At 41.2% G+C, this 15,063-nt stretch overlaps 1 protein-coding gene across 5 annotated transcripts in view; it reads right to left on the bottom strand.

Moving 5' to 3' along the window:
* Positions 1-15,063, bottom strand: part of usp34 (ubiquitin specific peptidase 34) — a 120,486-nt gene that overhangs the window by 63,272 nt on the left and 42,151 nt on the right. For 2 of the 5 annotated variants that reach the window (XM_057842813.1, XM_057842815.1), the window contains exons 14-27: positions 13,043-13,384; positions 11,687-12,078; positions 9,680-9,894; positions 9,155-9,273; positions 7,435-7,562; positions 7,271-7,360; positions 6,914-7,009; positions 6,757-6,839; positions 5,244-5,398; positions 4,934-5,047; positions 4,742-4,841; positions 4,430-4,592; positions 4,218-4,344; positions 325-475 (exon numbers count right to left, since the gene is read on the bottom strand). In XM_057842813.1, coding sequence (XP_057698796.1) covers positions 325-475; positions 4,218-4,344; positions 4,430-4,592; positions 4,742-4,841; positions 4,934-5,047; positions 5,244-5,398; positions 6,757-6,839; positions 6,914-7,009; positions 7,271-7,360; positions 7,435-7,562; positions 9,155-9,273; positions 9,680-9,894; positions 11,687-12,078; positions 13,043-13,384 — 2,275 coding nt within the window. The remainder of the gene's footprint in view (positions 1-324; positions 476-4,217; positions 4,345-4,429; positions 4,593-4,741; positions 4,842-4,933; positions 5,048-5,243; positions 5,399-6,756; positions 6,840-6,913; positions 7,010-7,270; positions 7,361-7,434; positions 7,563-9,154; positions 9,274-9,679; positions 9,895-11,686; positions 12,079-13,042; positions 13,385-15,063) is intronic. The other 3 variants (XM_057842814.1, XM_057842818.1, XM_057842817.1) reach the window with 2 other exon arrangements.

The following is a 15,063-nucleotide window of genomic DNA, read 5'->3' as shown; positions in this document are numbered from 1 at the left end:
CATGTGCGCCTTGACGTGGGAGTATAAAGAGGGCTGTAAAGTGAAATTGTGCTTTTACAATTGTTTTGTATATTAAACAAGATTCTTTAAAATGGGATGGACATGATAAAGGTGTTGTCTTTCCCTTTAATGTGTCCTGCAATGATGAATTGACGATGATTTTTGATCCTAAATCGTGCCATTTCTCTGGTGTAGCACATAAATAAAATTGGGACCAAAAAAAATAAAATAAAAATTCATTAAAAAGAGTACACGTGAGTACATGCAAATTTAGGAAGATTTGCTACACTCTGCGAGGGGAACGAAGGTGTGAGTGAGCCGGACCTGTGAATTCTCCCGGCTGCCGGCTGCTCTGGCCGAACTCCTGCAGCTGCGCTTGCTGGTTCATCTGCTCTTTCTGCAGGTTTTCGTACCAGTGGGTCACCTCAGCGCGTAGGTCCGCCACTTGGTCGCTGGGATACATCTCGATGGTCATCTGCTTTTCAAAATAATATTGTTTCAGCACCACTTCAATGCTGAAATGTTTAATATAAAACTCAATGACAAAAAAATTACGTATATACAGTGGTACCTCTAGTTACAAGCGGCTTCACATTTTCAATTTACGACACGTTGAAACACGAAAACATTGCCTCTTCTTAAAGATATTTCAGGTTACGAGAGGCAAAAATACAACACTGTAAAAGATGCGTACGGTGCTGCCCAAAAGTATTGGCACCCCTGCAATTCTTTCAGATAATGCTCAATTTCTCCCAGAAAATGATTGCAATTACAAATGTTTTGGTAGTAATATCTTCATTTATTTTGCTTGCTATGAAAAAACACAAAATGGAAAAAAAAATCATTTTACACAAAACTCCAAAAGTGGGCCGGACAAAAGTATTGGCACCCTTTGAAAAATCACGTGATGCTACTCTAATTTATGTAATTAACAGCACCTGTAACTTACCTGAGGCACATAACAGGTGGTGGCAATAACTAAATCACACTTGTAGCCAGATAAAATGGATTAAAGTTGACTCAACCTGTGTCCTTGTGTGTACATTTAGTATGGAGAAAAGAAAGAAGACCAAATAACTGTCTGAGGACTTGAGAATCAAAATTGTGAGGAAGCATGGGCAATCTCAAGGCTACAAGTCCATTTCCAAAGGCCTGAATGTTCCTGTGTGTACCATGTGCAGTGTCATCAATAAGAGTAAAGCCCATGGCACTGTGGCAAACCTCCCTAGATGTGGACGGAAAAGAAAAATTGACGAGAGATTTCAACGAAAAATTGTGCAAAAGGTGGATAAAGAACCTTGACTAACATCCATACAAGTTCAAGCTGTCCTGCAGTCCCAGGGTACAACAGTGTCAACCCGTACTATCCGTTGGCGTCTGAACGAAAAGGGACTCTATGGTAGGATAACCAGGAAGACACCACTTCTGACCCAGAGACTTAAAAAAAGCCAGGCTGGAGTTTGCCAAAACTTACCTGAGAAAGCCAAAAACGTTTTGGAAGAATGTCCTCTGGTCAAATGAGACAAAAGTGGAGCTTTTTGGGAAAAGGCATCAACATAGATTTTACAGGGAAAAAAACGAGGCCTTCAAAGAAAAGAACACTGTCCCCACAGTCAAACATGGTGGAGGTTCTCTGATGTTTTGGGGTTGCTTTGCTCATTCTGGCACTGGACTGCTTGACCGTGTGAATGGCATTATGAAGTCTGAAGACTACCAACAAATTTTGCAGCATAATGTAGGGCCCAGTGTGAGAAAGCTGGGTCTCCCTCAGAGGCCATGGGTCTTCCAGCAGGACAATGACCCAAAACACACTTCAAAAATCACTAGAAAATGGTTTGACAGAAAGCAATGGAGACTTCTAAAGTGGACAGCAATGAGTCCAGACCTGAATCCCATTGAACACCTGTGGAGAGATCTGAAAATGGCAGTTTGAAGAAGGCACCCTTCAAATCTCAGAGACCTGGAACAGTTGGCCAAAGAAGAATGGTCTAAAATTCCAGCAGAGCATTGTAAGAATCTCATTGATGGAAACCGGAAGCGGTTTTTCACAGTTATTTTGTCTAAAGGTTGTGCTACACCAAGTATCAGGCTGAGGATGCCAATACTTTTATCCGACCCATTTTTGGAGTTTCGTATAAAATGATAATGATTTAAATTTGACTTTTGTGTTTTTTCATTGCAAAATAAATGAAGATGTTACTACCAAAGCATTTGTAAATGCAATCATTTTCTGTGAGAAATTGAACATTATTTGACAGAATTGCATGGGTGCCAATACTTTTGGCTACTTCCTGCTTTCTGCTTTTGACTGTTGTGCCATAAAATCCTCCTGTCCTATTGGTCATAATCTTTCCTATCCCATCCCATTCTGTATGCTGCTCTCCTATCAGCCTATTGTTGACTGCCTTTCAATTTGGGTGTCGCAGTATGATGACGTGCAGAGGCGCAACGATGTTATCGTTGCTATAGCGCACAGGTGTCAAATCGATTCCAGAAAGGGCCAAGTGGGTGCTGGATTTTGTTCCAACCGATACCGTCCAGAGAGTTTAACCAATGAACTTCCTACTGAAACAAGCAGCACCTGACAAAGTTTAACTGATTACACATGTAAAAGATCTGATTGGTGAAAAGGTGTCCTTTTCATTGGTTGGAAAGCAAACCTGCACCCACTTGGCCCTTTCTGGAATCAGTTTGACACCTGTGCTATAGACCCTACCCACCGACGTCACAAAATCACATGCTCGCTGTATGGTTCCGCCCACTTGTCCGTCATTTTGTGTCTGTATTATCAATGGTCTCAATTGATCGAGCAATTTATAATGCATTTCATGGAAGACCCGGTGCTTTCGGATGCCGTAAACTCACTTGATGCGTTGCATAAAAGGCGTTATGTGGAAAAGCTTCAGCTTATCCATTCGCCAGATACATATTTGATGCCTAAATCGATGTTTTTCGACCCGCTGTCTCCGCCGTATTTGCCTGACATCTGCTAGCTACCCTGAACTGTACAACTATCTTGTCCACACAAAATCAGCCTATTCTCACGAAAGTTTGAAAAACTTTAAGAGCTTGGAGGCTTATAAATACTTCGTTGCTGGTTGGGTGAAACAGGTCCTCGTCCACGAAAATTCGGCAGGAATCTATCTTGTGCTTGGAAAGGTGAGTTACGAAATTTTCAATTCAAAATCTTTTGTTATTGCTAACATCCACTGTCAAGTCTAATGTATTTCATGTCGTTTGTCAATGGAGTTAGGGCTTTTAATGTTTATATGGTTTAGCGATAGCACTCTCACTACATACATACGTGTATGTTGTCGGCGATTAGCCTAGCAATGATCTTAATTGTGGTTGTCAGCCCAAAACCCTCTAAATATATATTAAATGCATCTTACCAGATATAAAATGACTACTACATAATCTGTGGTAATCGTTTGGAGCCCAGTTTTCTCGTCAAATTGCAGCAGCCCATCTCGCTCTCTTCTCTCCGGGTCTCTCGGAATCCGGTAGAACTTCAAGTCTCTCCGTCTTCTCCGTCTATCTTCTCTGTTATTGCAACCGACCGCCACACACGCCTTAACCATTTTGATTATTAATGTTAACGAGCAGAAAAACACATCGTAAATAGGAGGAACGTACGTAGCCGTAACAGGGAAACATGATGTGTTGACGGACAATTGGGCGGCACCAGTCAGGAGGAAGGAGTTGTGACGTCACGTGTGTAGGGTCTATAGCGGGTCGACGTCTGAGCCAAATGAGCACAAGGCTCCTCATGTTTTCGTCTTACAAAGGGTTTTTTCAAGCCCACAGACAGTTCATTACATTAGTAGCACATTAGAGCATTGGGCTCCTTGCGTTTTTGTGTCACAAAGAGTGAGCTATGCAATAGGCACCGTTGATCTCGTGAAAGAGGACCTTGCCTCACTCGAAAGGTAAGATTTTTTTCTTTGCATTTTGTTCTGTTATCTACTTCATTACAGGTATTAACGGTGCGGTTAAGTATATCGAATGATTCAAATGTGTTTGGCTGTTGTTTTATTCTGGTTTTACCCCAATTATAAAATTTAATGTGGTGTGTCAGTAGTGCTTGGAACTGATTGGGGCATTTACATGTAAAACGCGTCCCTACGAAATTTTCGGTTTACGAGACTACTACCAGATTCAATTAATGTCGTAAGTAGAGGTACCACTAATAGTAAAATCAAATGATCTGATTGGACCTTGTCTGGCAGTCCAGCGGGCTGACACACGATCCTGAGGGGCAGCGACTGTTTGTCACTGAGCGCCTTAAGGTGACTGCTGATTCCTGTGCCCTCGATTTGCCACTGGCGCAGGTGGTAGGCAAACCTGAGTTAGGGACAGAGCAGAGGAAGTTCCATTGAGGAGACAAAATCGACAGCCGGCCTTCTTCTCCCAAGTTCACTGGCATTACCTGCGTCTAAAGGCCTCCAGGTGCGTCTTGAGCATGAGCAGGCCTCTCTCGATGCTGGTCAGGCCCGACTGGGCTTCCTTCTCCAAGTTGGCCGATGCCATCAGAAGGCTCTCCATACACTTGCAGATGAACTCCTGCTCTTTCTCCAAACCAGTCTTACCCGCTGAACACATGACACATTGAATGCCTCAGACATTTCGTTTTCCCTAGGGAAAACTACCGGCCCTCTGGGAGCAGGATGCAAAGTTGGGAACATGACACCCCGTTGGCAATGTCATCACTAATTATGGTATGGCGCGGGTGACCACTGACCGTTGATGTAGTAGGAGTTGATGTACTGGATAGCGGCACGGCTGATGTCGGCGGACTGAGCACGGAGGGCGATGCCCCACAGCTGGTCCATCCCGCACAGCTGAATGCAAAAGAGCATAAAAAAATAACAACAAAACAAACTTTTATGAGCGGTAGTTTGTTGGGGGGGCAAGCATAAAATGTAGCTCGCACCTCACAGCTGGCAGCATTGTCCAGTGTACTAGTGGCTAGCCGGGCCAGGTTGCAAAGGTGCTGGAATAGGTTGAGACCTGTCATGCTGATTGTCTCCGGTTTCAGTTGCGGCATCTGGAAAAACACAAAAATGACACAAAAGAACAACTATAAGAGAATTTTGACTGAATTGCTAGTTTTTAGGCCTTTCTAAATATTTTCAAGGTAGCTTGTGACTCACTTGCATCTGTCTATCAGAGCGAGTCCATACAATGTTGCCTTTTCTATTCAATGGTTTAAAGTAACAGTAATGTGGAACAGATGCAAGTACCTTCTCCAGGAAGAGGTGCTTGTACGTCTCAATGCCCATGGCGTGCTGGTCTTTGCTGCGCACCTGATTGAGGAACCAGTGCAGGGCATCGTCGTAGCACTCTGCGTCCTCCACCAGGCAGTGCCACAGGATGTCCACCTGTTCCAGGCTCAGTCCTGAATGCCGCAACAAAAACAACATCCACCAATTTGGTTGGCAATACTTCCACAAGTCAAAATATCGCAACTCTGCTGTGTGATGTGACCTGCAATCTAACCATGACTGCATTGCATGACGTAAAGACTGTTTACCTTTTTTAAACAGTATTGAAGAAATAATGTTATTTTACTCCATTTTTTTCCTGGAATAGTGGGGCGCGCCCCCCTTTGGTGATGCCGGGGGTGGCGCATGTGACCATATTGTTTTGCCGTACTAGAATTAAGTGTAATTGCACATCTACTCAGGGGGTGGCAGAGGCGCTCTCATTTTCAGAGTGTGCACAGTATTTTTAACCAAACGAGCACACAGCAAAGAGATATGAAGAGCCGTGCGCCGTTTTCAGCCCGGCCTCACGCAGCTACATACAGTCTTCTACGGTTATCATGTGTCCGCCCGCGAAGCACCATGTTCGGATTGGGAACCTCACGACAACCGCCCTCACCTCCGGTTCTTCCCCGGCCGCATAGAATGCGCCGTTTGGCTTTGGACTTTTAATACAGTGGAAGACGAGGAAAGACTGTTTACTGTGTCTAAAAATGTTTGCAGGGGACAGCGGGAAGCCAAATCAATTAAGACGTCACTTAAAGACATTAGACCCCTATCTCATTGATAAGCAGCTTGATTGTTTTTCATCAAAAACGTGCCAAATATTGCCAACAATCGTCCTGCTTTGTCAGTGTTACATCAGTAAACCATTGACCACTGTGTAGCATTCTCAGTGCAAAATAACCCCACAATTTAGCAAAGGAGCTGATACTGCTTGCAGCAAAAATAAAAACTGTCCCTCTGTCCAAAGACACTGTAATTTTTGTTCTATTCACTTTTGTTTTTTCGGTCAAATTGAATACATTTGAATTTATTATTATTTATTGATTTTATCAAATTTTATTTTTCAGTATTAAACGATCAAAAAATGTACATGACAGCTAAGTCATCAACCTTGAACATTACCTTCTGTATTTAAACATAACGTGACTTGTGATTAGGTCCCGAGCCAGTAATGATCCGGCTAATCTCTGAGTCAACTAAGCCAGCATATTGCATACACACATGAGCACATACCGGGTAGATATCGTAACATTACCTTCTTCAGAGCATGTCTGAAAGGAAAGGAGGAAAGAGAAAAAGATAAAAAGGGAGCAGGAAAGCTAGAGCAATAGCATAAGGAGAGCTATAGACAGCTTAACTACCTTCAAGAGAAAGCAAAATAGAAGACTGAGCTAGATAGTGATGGATAGAATGAGAAATGTAAAAAATGATCTTCAAAATCTTTTCAAGCAGCAATATGAGGCAGTTGTGCATGTGTGTTGCTTACTGAAATGGTCTGGGGATCCTAGCGTGGAGAAGACGCAAGTAAGGAACTGCAGCCGCACCTGGACTTCTGCACTGTGACCATACCTAAAACAATGCACATTTATTTTGACTCGGTGGTATAACATTAGATCAACATCAAGTCTTGAAATTGGACTCACAGAGCAAATTTGTGCCGATGCTGTCGGACCTCCTGAATGTAGTGCTGGAGATTGTCAAAAAAGAGCTTCATCATGTGCAGCTCCTTCTCAGCCCACCTGACCAAAAATAAAGCATTGAAAAAACAAGATGTTTTATTCATACAAAGTATATTCAGTAATGTAAGCCTTCACTCTACTGGAATAGAAAAAGGCCTAAACCACTTTACCACTGTGCTTCAGTATAGAAAAATGAAAAAAAGCTATTTAAATAATGATTCAGTTAAAATGTTTTACCAGTTATGTTACATAAGGGCTAGAAAAAAACAACTCCGATTGATTTGCCAAGGCAGAGGTCCGTCAGTTCAAGCTGTTACCCACATGGTAATCCAGTGAGTGTCGTAGCTGGAGCCGAACTGCTGGAAAGTGCCGAAGAGTTTGGGAAGGAGTCTCAAGGAGACCACAACAGATCTGAGGCCATCAAAAAGCACTGTTTAAAAAACAAAACATGCCAGTTTGCTAGTGTTTTCCAGTTAAGTTCTCACCGGTGGTGTGCCAGGTTGTCTAGGCAACCCTCAATGAATCGCATGCGAATCTGTCGGTCAGTGAACCAGCACACCAGCGAGCACAGCAGCTTCTCTGCCTCGTTGATCAGACCTTCAGACAGGTGGACCTGAAACACATTCAGACATGTCATTGGTGTGGCAGTATAATTTATTTAAATTAGGGATGTTCAGGTTCTTGACATTTAATTTATGTCATATTAAATTTGTAAGGGCCACAATGCAAAGGCACAAGGATTTTGCCAAAACAAAAACAAAAACGTTTTAAACAAATATGCTGTAAACACGAAGTAAACATTGGCGGTTGATATTCTAGTAGCTGTCGTGGGACAGTATAAAAACACTTTAACAATGAAAAAGCCTGCAACTTGCAAACCGAGCACTTATAGCAGAAAGGATGTAAGTCCATTGAACACAACTTAAAAAACCCAACATGCAGGGTTATACTCAGAGTTTACTGCAGACAGCAAGTTACCCGGCAAACTTTACAGGACAAATCCACCGGAAGCAAAAAAGCCAACTAAGATAGCTCAAGTGTAATTAGCTTGTAAATGTATTTTGTGCTGCACAAATGATGTGGAGAAAAGAAAAAAAAAAACAGGATTTGTATATTTTTTAGAGCTGTCAAAATTATCGCGTTAACGGGCGTTAATTAATTTTTTAAATTAATCACGTTAAAATATTTGACGCCATTAACGCACTAGGCCCGCTCAGACAGATGTGTAGCTGATTATTTGGGTTTAGGCGCGCTTTTCTGACATGATTATATGTCGACGCGAACGCACACTAATAGACAGACAGTGCTATTCAGACCAGCTAACGTATTCAGTGCCAGTATTCAGTGGCAGTTCTCATAGCCCCATCACACTGTTTGTGTCTAATACATGCACCGCTTGTGAGTTATATTCCTCCTTTGTTTATATTCATGAGCATTAGATAGTTATTGATGATGTGTATTTGAATTTGTTCACATATATGGTGAAATGCAGTTACATTGTTAGATGCTTGTGAGCTAATTGGCTAGTGCTACTGCTCAAATGGACACGTGTGTGTACATTTTATGTTATTTTGTGATTTATGCAAGTTATTGACACATTGCCTTGTTATTTTCAGTTTTACAAAAATACAAGAAACGTGCTCCTGTCAAAAAGAGATGACTTCAGTAAAGCCCATGCAACTTTGCCACACCGTCTGATTTCTTTTTGGAACTTATGTTCGCTGTCTGTCAATTTGTGTACTCACACACATTGAGGAGAGAATAGGGCTACTAGTATATTTTTTGATTGAAAATTTTACAAATTTTATTAAAACGAAAACATTAAGAGGCGTTTTAATATAACATTTCTATAACTTGTACTAATATTCATCTTTTAAGAACTACAAGTCTTTCTATCCATGGATCACTTTAACAGAATGTTAATAATGTTAATGCCATCTTGTTGATTTATTGTTATAATAAACAAATACAGTCCTTATGTACCGTATGTTGAATGTATATATCCATCTTGTCTTATCTTTCCATTCCAACAATAATTTACAGAAAAATATGGCATATTTTATAGATGGTTTGAATTGCGATTAATTGCGATTAATTACGATTAATTAATTTTTAAGCTGTAATTAACTCGATTAAAAATTTTAATCGTTTGACAGCCCTAATATTTTTGTCATTGAGCTAATATTTGTGTAAAGGCAGGCGTACAGCATCATTGTCCTGCACCAGGTCCCACAGCAACGTGTTTCCTTTCTTGCAGACGTTGTCCAAGTTGACGTCGGTAACCGCGTGGCCGCTCGAGTACTGATGCTTGTGCACGGCCGGACCTGATTAGAAACACAAAAGAACCTCTCGCAATTCTGAAACATTCAACCGCAAAACCATTGATGCCTTTACTATTGCTGCATGAGGATTCATCAGCTGTCAAGCAAATTTAAATTAATTAGTGAGCAGATTTTAATCTAAGATCTCCATGTGTAGATCTTCCTCCATTTGCATTATGTTCAACAAACAGGCAAAGAATTCACGCAATGTACATAATGACTCTTGGTGTCAATGTGTTTTATTGACTGATAGGACATCTCAAACGTAGACAGACAAGAGACTATTATACATGTATAATAATGCATATGCTTTTAATTATATTTTGCCCTAAAAATGTCTGTTAGCTCAAATACATTTGGGATTCTCTGCCCTGCAAAAGGGCACCGATGCCCGGCCTCATCCACCCACCTTGCACCATGTGCTCGTGGTAGATCGACGCCAGGTTGGGGAGGTGCTGCTGCAGGTGTGAGCTAAGCTCGGCGTGCGAGTTGATCTGGGCCAGTTCCTCCTCACAACCAGACTCCTCGCCGTCAAAGTCTGCCATGTTCTTCTCCGACTTGGCACTGACCTGCGAACTGCTGCAGCTCACGTCGTCGGCACTCAGCATGTCCTCCACCGTTGGCCTGTGCCCACACGAACACGAGTTAAGAGTGACATTTCACCATCATAATGACTAAAATTCCCACCAATAATGAAATAACAACATTACAGTGGTGTCTTAAAGGGATAGACAATCAGTCAGACATCAATAAAAGCCAGTATTTTCAGGAAGTGACTGCACTTAGTGGCGTTTTAGCTAATCAAATGAAAGTATCCTAAAATGCCCTTCCTTCCTCGTAACTAGGGTTGAAAGCAGGGATATCCCGAGACGATCACGTGATCGGAAATTGGGCCGATCGCGCCATTTTTCACAGGATCGGGTCTTTAAAAAAAAAAAATTGTGTTTTTCCGATTCATGCTCGTACAGCGCCCGCCACAGCCTCTCACCCTCCCTCGAGCTAAGAATTGCGCCAACTGTCCAGCCTGCGTTTTGTACTTAAAGTTGACGATAATTGACAGGTTTGTAGCTTTGATCCTGCTAGAGAAGTTTGTAGCTGTACGATCAAAGGCACAAATGTGTCAAGCATCATTAAACTTGCATAAGTGTGCTCTGGCAACTCACTGTGTCAGTGAGAGGCTGTTCTCTGCAGCGTGAGCACCAAAGCGTGAGTGGATTTGAGTTGACTCACTCAATGAAGCATTCAAGAAACACAAGCATTTTTTTACATTATTCTTGTTTAAAAATAATTCGCATTATGAAGGCAGCACGGTGGGACAGAAACATGTTGGGAACTTTTGTTAAATAAATAAATAAATAAATAAATAAATGTATCGGATCAGGACTCTATCGCCAGATTCTCATAATCAGGTGACTCGGATGCAAAAATATGCGAACGGGATATCCCTAACTTGAAAGATTAATCGAGTTCACATCCAAATTGTGAATTTAGACTTCACAATTTTAAAACTGTGTGACTCAGGACCTGTTGAGCAAACTAATAAATTAGCTCTTTTCTACTCCTTTTAACAGGAAATATTTATATTTCTTATTTTAATAAAATTCAAAATAATAATTAAAAATTGTCACAATAGAAATACTGCTACGGTGAGGGGATTTGGTTTATCCCACGATATGAATTTTATGCCATATCGCTCACCCCTCGATCTGTTTGATGCAGTTAGTCGAACAATTCTTGCGGAAATAACCTTTTTTTTCATTTTTACATACATAACTCATTGCCTGCCATTGACAACTCATTGACTTATAATTCATTTAAACTGGAAGGACGACTGAATTTTCATCTTTTAGTGTCTTTTGAAACCAATTTTAATCACATTAAAAACAGCGTAACACGTGTCCTTGTAATAAAAGTCATCGTATATGATGTTTTGATGGCATGATGTATTTTTCATTCATTTTTACAAATATGACAATACATTTTGGATGAAACCTTAATTTGAAGCAAACTGAATCGGGAAAAAAAATTGCAGTATCAGCCAGAAAAATCTTTTTTTCCCCCTAAAATCGTTCAGCTCTACTCGTGACATCAGTAATCCCTATTTTTCTATGTACGTGTGTTCGGGTATAAATGTTCAGGGTTACCCCCAGTGCTTTATAAGCCTGGAGGGCAAATTGCTGTCTTTTCTATTCACTCAACAGCTTAATTAAATGAGCTATTTACTCTATCATAACAAATTTTGAAATTAAAAACCTTAAAACGTGACATACAATCTTGTAAATTTGACAACAGGCCAATTTTTTTGTTTTTTTTAATTGCCAAGTATACAAAATAAGGCTCCCAAATCACATTGCAGGTCCTTGACGCTCCAGTTTTTTCCCTCCGCAAAAAGCAAAACAGACTTAACAGAACTTACCCTTCGTGGTGGTGGTGGTGGTGGTGATGGTGGTGGTGGTGATGATGATGGTGGTGGTGGTGGCGGTGATGCTGGGGTCCAATGAAGCGGCGGCAGTTGAAGATCTCGCCACCCATGGCCTCGCCCAGGAAGTCTGCAGGCCTCGTCACGCAGGGAGGCTCCTGGGGTCTCACCTGGCAAGGGCTGATGTCGGGTGCCTGAGGGGGATGCGCGGACGAGGACGCCACGCACGTATCCATCATTCTCATGCGACTCTCCAGGGAGGACGACGCAGCGGCTGCCATGATGGCGGATGTCTCCGGGCTGTAGGGAAGAACCTTGGGTTTGGTGCCCTCGCTCAGAGCCTCGCCCGCCTTCCTCTTCCGCGACTCCGCTTGCTCCCGAGGGTCCCTCTGCCAAAGGTGGGTGCTTCAGTCACATGGCTTGAATACAGTCAGATTTAGTTTGCCAATTTTAGGGATTGAGAAGACTGCAGTTTGTTTTATATATTTTACCAGCTTTCATGAGAATGTTATTGGTCTTTCTAGAATTGGACATGTACCATCAATTTTAAATCCACACTGAAACTACTAAAAGAGTAACTTTGTCATGAGACCAAACCTGTAAAATAAAAAACTGAGAAGGAATACTTTTCTTCCCCCAAAATAAATCTAAATTATGTCTGGAGTAACGCCTAAAATGCACCTAATTCTTTTTCTTAGCCAACCTCCTCCAAGGACCATATTGAATCTCAATAGTTTAAATGAAATGTACGTATATCGTTTAATTGCTTTTGTTTTACCGGTAATAAACATAACATTTCAATATTAATTAACACTCATGGAACGTGTGCCCCACAACATGCATGCAACCCTGTTACCATAACCTTTTAAGCATGGTAGAAAGGAGGGAATATCACTACATCAAGCTTTCCGAAAGAATGGGTCGTGCAAATTTATGTTTTTGCTTCTAGTTTTCACATTTTGATAAAATTTGACTACCTAATGGAAGCCTGTTGGGCATATGATTAGGACAAGACTTTTTTTTCTTGATTTATTTATTTAAGTGGGACAGCTCGCTAAACAGCTAGCCAACATTAGTGCAGTTTTGCAATCCTGTTACCAAGATTATGCCAAGTATTATAAATAATGTGCGGTAATACAAATCTTACCATTGATCTGTAAGATGAGCTAATAAAGTGAAGGCTTACTTTTCACGACTCTGAAAGTCAAAAGGTCGTCAAATTTTGAAATGACCGTAAAATTCCAGATTGTGATTTAAATTGCTTCGAAGTGACAGATGGAAACACACTTTTTTGCATGTTTTTTTTAAAGTGTTGTTTGTTCCTACATCATTTTTTTCACGTCTTGCTCCCACCTCTGCCTTCTGTGGCCTGTCGTCACCAGGCACCTCTTCTTCCTCATCATCCTCTTCATCGTCATCGTCGTCATCTTCCTCTTCTTCCTCCTCATCTTCCTCGTCATCGTCGTCTTCCTCCTCCTCCTCCTCCTTTAGGGCCTCGCTGTCGGCCATGTCGTCCGAGTGTACGTCGCTGGCGGGGCTACCGGCCGATTGGCTTGCTCTGCTGGAGGCGGCCTCGTTGCTTGAGGCGTCGCTGTGGCCGCTGGTGCTGCCCGGCCCGCTGCTGCCCTCCTCGCCGCTATTGGCTGTCTCATCGGAGCTACCCTGCATCGACTCCTGACATCCACCATCACAACGCTAGCATTAGGGATAATATGATGCCAATTGGATAATATGATGCCAATTAACATAATACGTATACACAAATTTAAAAATTACCATTATGTGCTGTTTAACTCTTTATTGGGCACTCATTTAACTCATTGGCTGCCACTGATGATGCTAGAAAGCCAATCCGTTTTGACTCAGATGTCGAAATGGATTGGACGTCTCGCATCATCAGTGGCAGCCAATGACTCACTGGCACTGAGAGATGAGCATTCAGTCAGTCCTCCCAGTTTAAATGAATTGGAAATCTATTGTTGTCAATGGCACACAATGAGTAAAATACTATAACATTTTTAAAAATAAAGAAACTTTAGTATTATTGAGGGTCCAAAATCAGTTTTTTTTTAAATTACCTCCGCCTGTAGGTAACTCAAGAATGAATAAAGGGCTTATTACCAAACTTTAACATGTTTGCAATATGAATTGGAAGAGGAGATTAAATTGTGGTGTCGCAATGTCAATGGATTAGCAATTTACATAATATAACGGCACATTTACCTCAAATTTGAAGGGTAGGTGATAGACTAGATACAAGAGAGAGTCAAAGGTCAGAAAAGAAATTTTGCAATAACATGATATACTTTACGGGAGTATCCACTTTATCAAATATAGCAATGTTTTGAATTTGACTGCTTAGGCAAAAGAATTTTTTCATAATACTGTATGTCTATACTGTATATACTGTATATGGTTAATTGTTTAAAAAATGTATAAATTACTTTTGAGAACTGTGGACATAACACTTTGGGTCATATGTCACGTGATATCACATGTGAACATGCATGATAATAAATTAACCGATAATTTTCTCCCCCTTCCCGACGATAACTGGTAACGTCAAGCTAATAAGTCTATTAAAAGATACATGTAAATTTTCAAAGTAGACACAAGAGCAAATGTTACTGTGCAAAAATATAATTTAGTACCATTTTTTCCACATCAGATGTGAACAAAAAAAACCCAAAAAACTTTTGTTTGTCAGAAATGTTCTTTATTCAAGAACATACAGTGCCTTGCAAAAGTATTCCGCCCCCTTGAACCTTGCAACCTTTCGCCACATTTCAGGCTTCAAACATAAAGATATAAAATTTTAATTTTTTGTCAAGAATCAACAACAAGTGGGACACAATCGTGAAGTGGAACAAAATTTCTTGGATAATTTAAACTTTTTTAACAAATAAAAAACTGAAAAGTGGGGCGTGCAATATTATTCGGCCCCCTTGCATTAATACTTTGTAGCGCCACCTTTTGCTCCAGTTACAGCTGCAAGTCGCTTGGGGTATGTTTCTATCAGTTTTGCACATCGAGAGACTGACATTCTTGCCCATTCTTCCTTGCAAAACAGCTCGAGCTCAGTGAGGTTGGATGGAGAGTGTTTGTGAACAGCAGTCTTCAGCTCTTTCCACAGATTCTCGATTGGATTCAGGTCTGGACTTTGACTTGGCCATTCTAACACCTGGATACGTTTATTTTTGAACCATTCCATTGTAGATTTGGCTTTATGTTTTGGATCATTGTCCTGTTGGAAGATAAATCTCCGTCCCAGTCTCAGGTCTTGTGCAGATACCAACAGGTTTTCTTCCAGAATGTTCCTGTATTTGGCTGCATCCATCTTCCCGTCAATTTTAACCATCTTCCCTGTCCCTGCT

The sequence above is a fragment of the Corythoichthys intestinalis genome, chromosome 8, assembly GCF_030265065.1.
Source record: "Corythoichthys intestinalis isolate RoL2023-P3 chromosome 8, ASM3026506v1, whole genome shotgun sequence".
In the NCBI taxonomy this organism is placed as follows: Eukaryota; Metazoa; Chordata; class Actinopteri; order Syngnathiformes; family Syngnathidae; genus Corythoichthys; species Corythoichthys intestinalis.
This window is presented reverse-complemented; position numbering and strand designations above follow the sequence as displayed.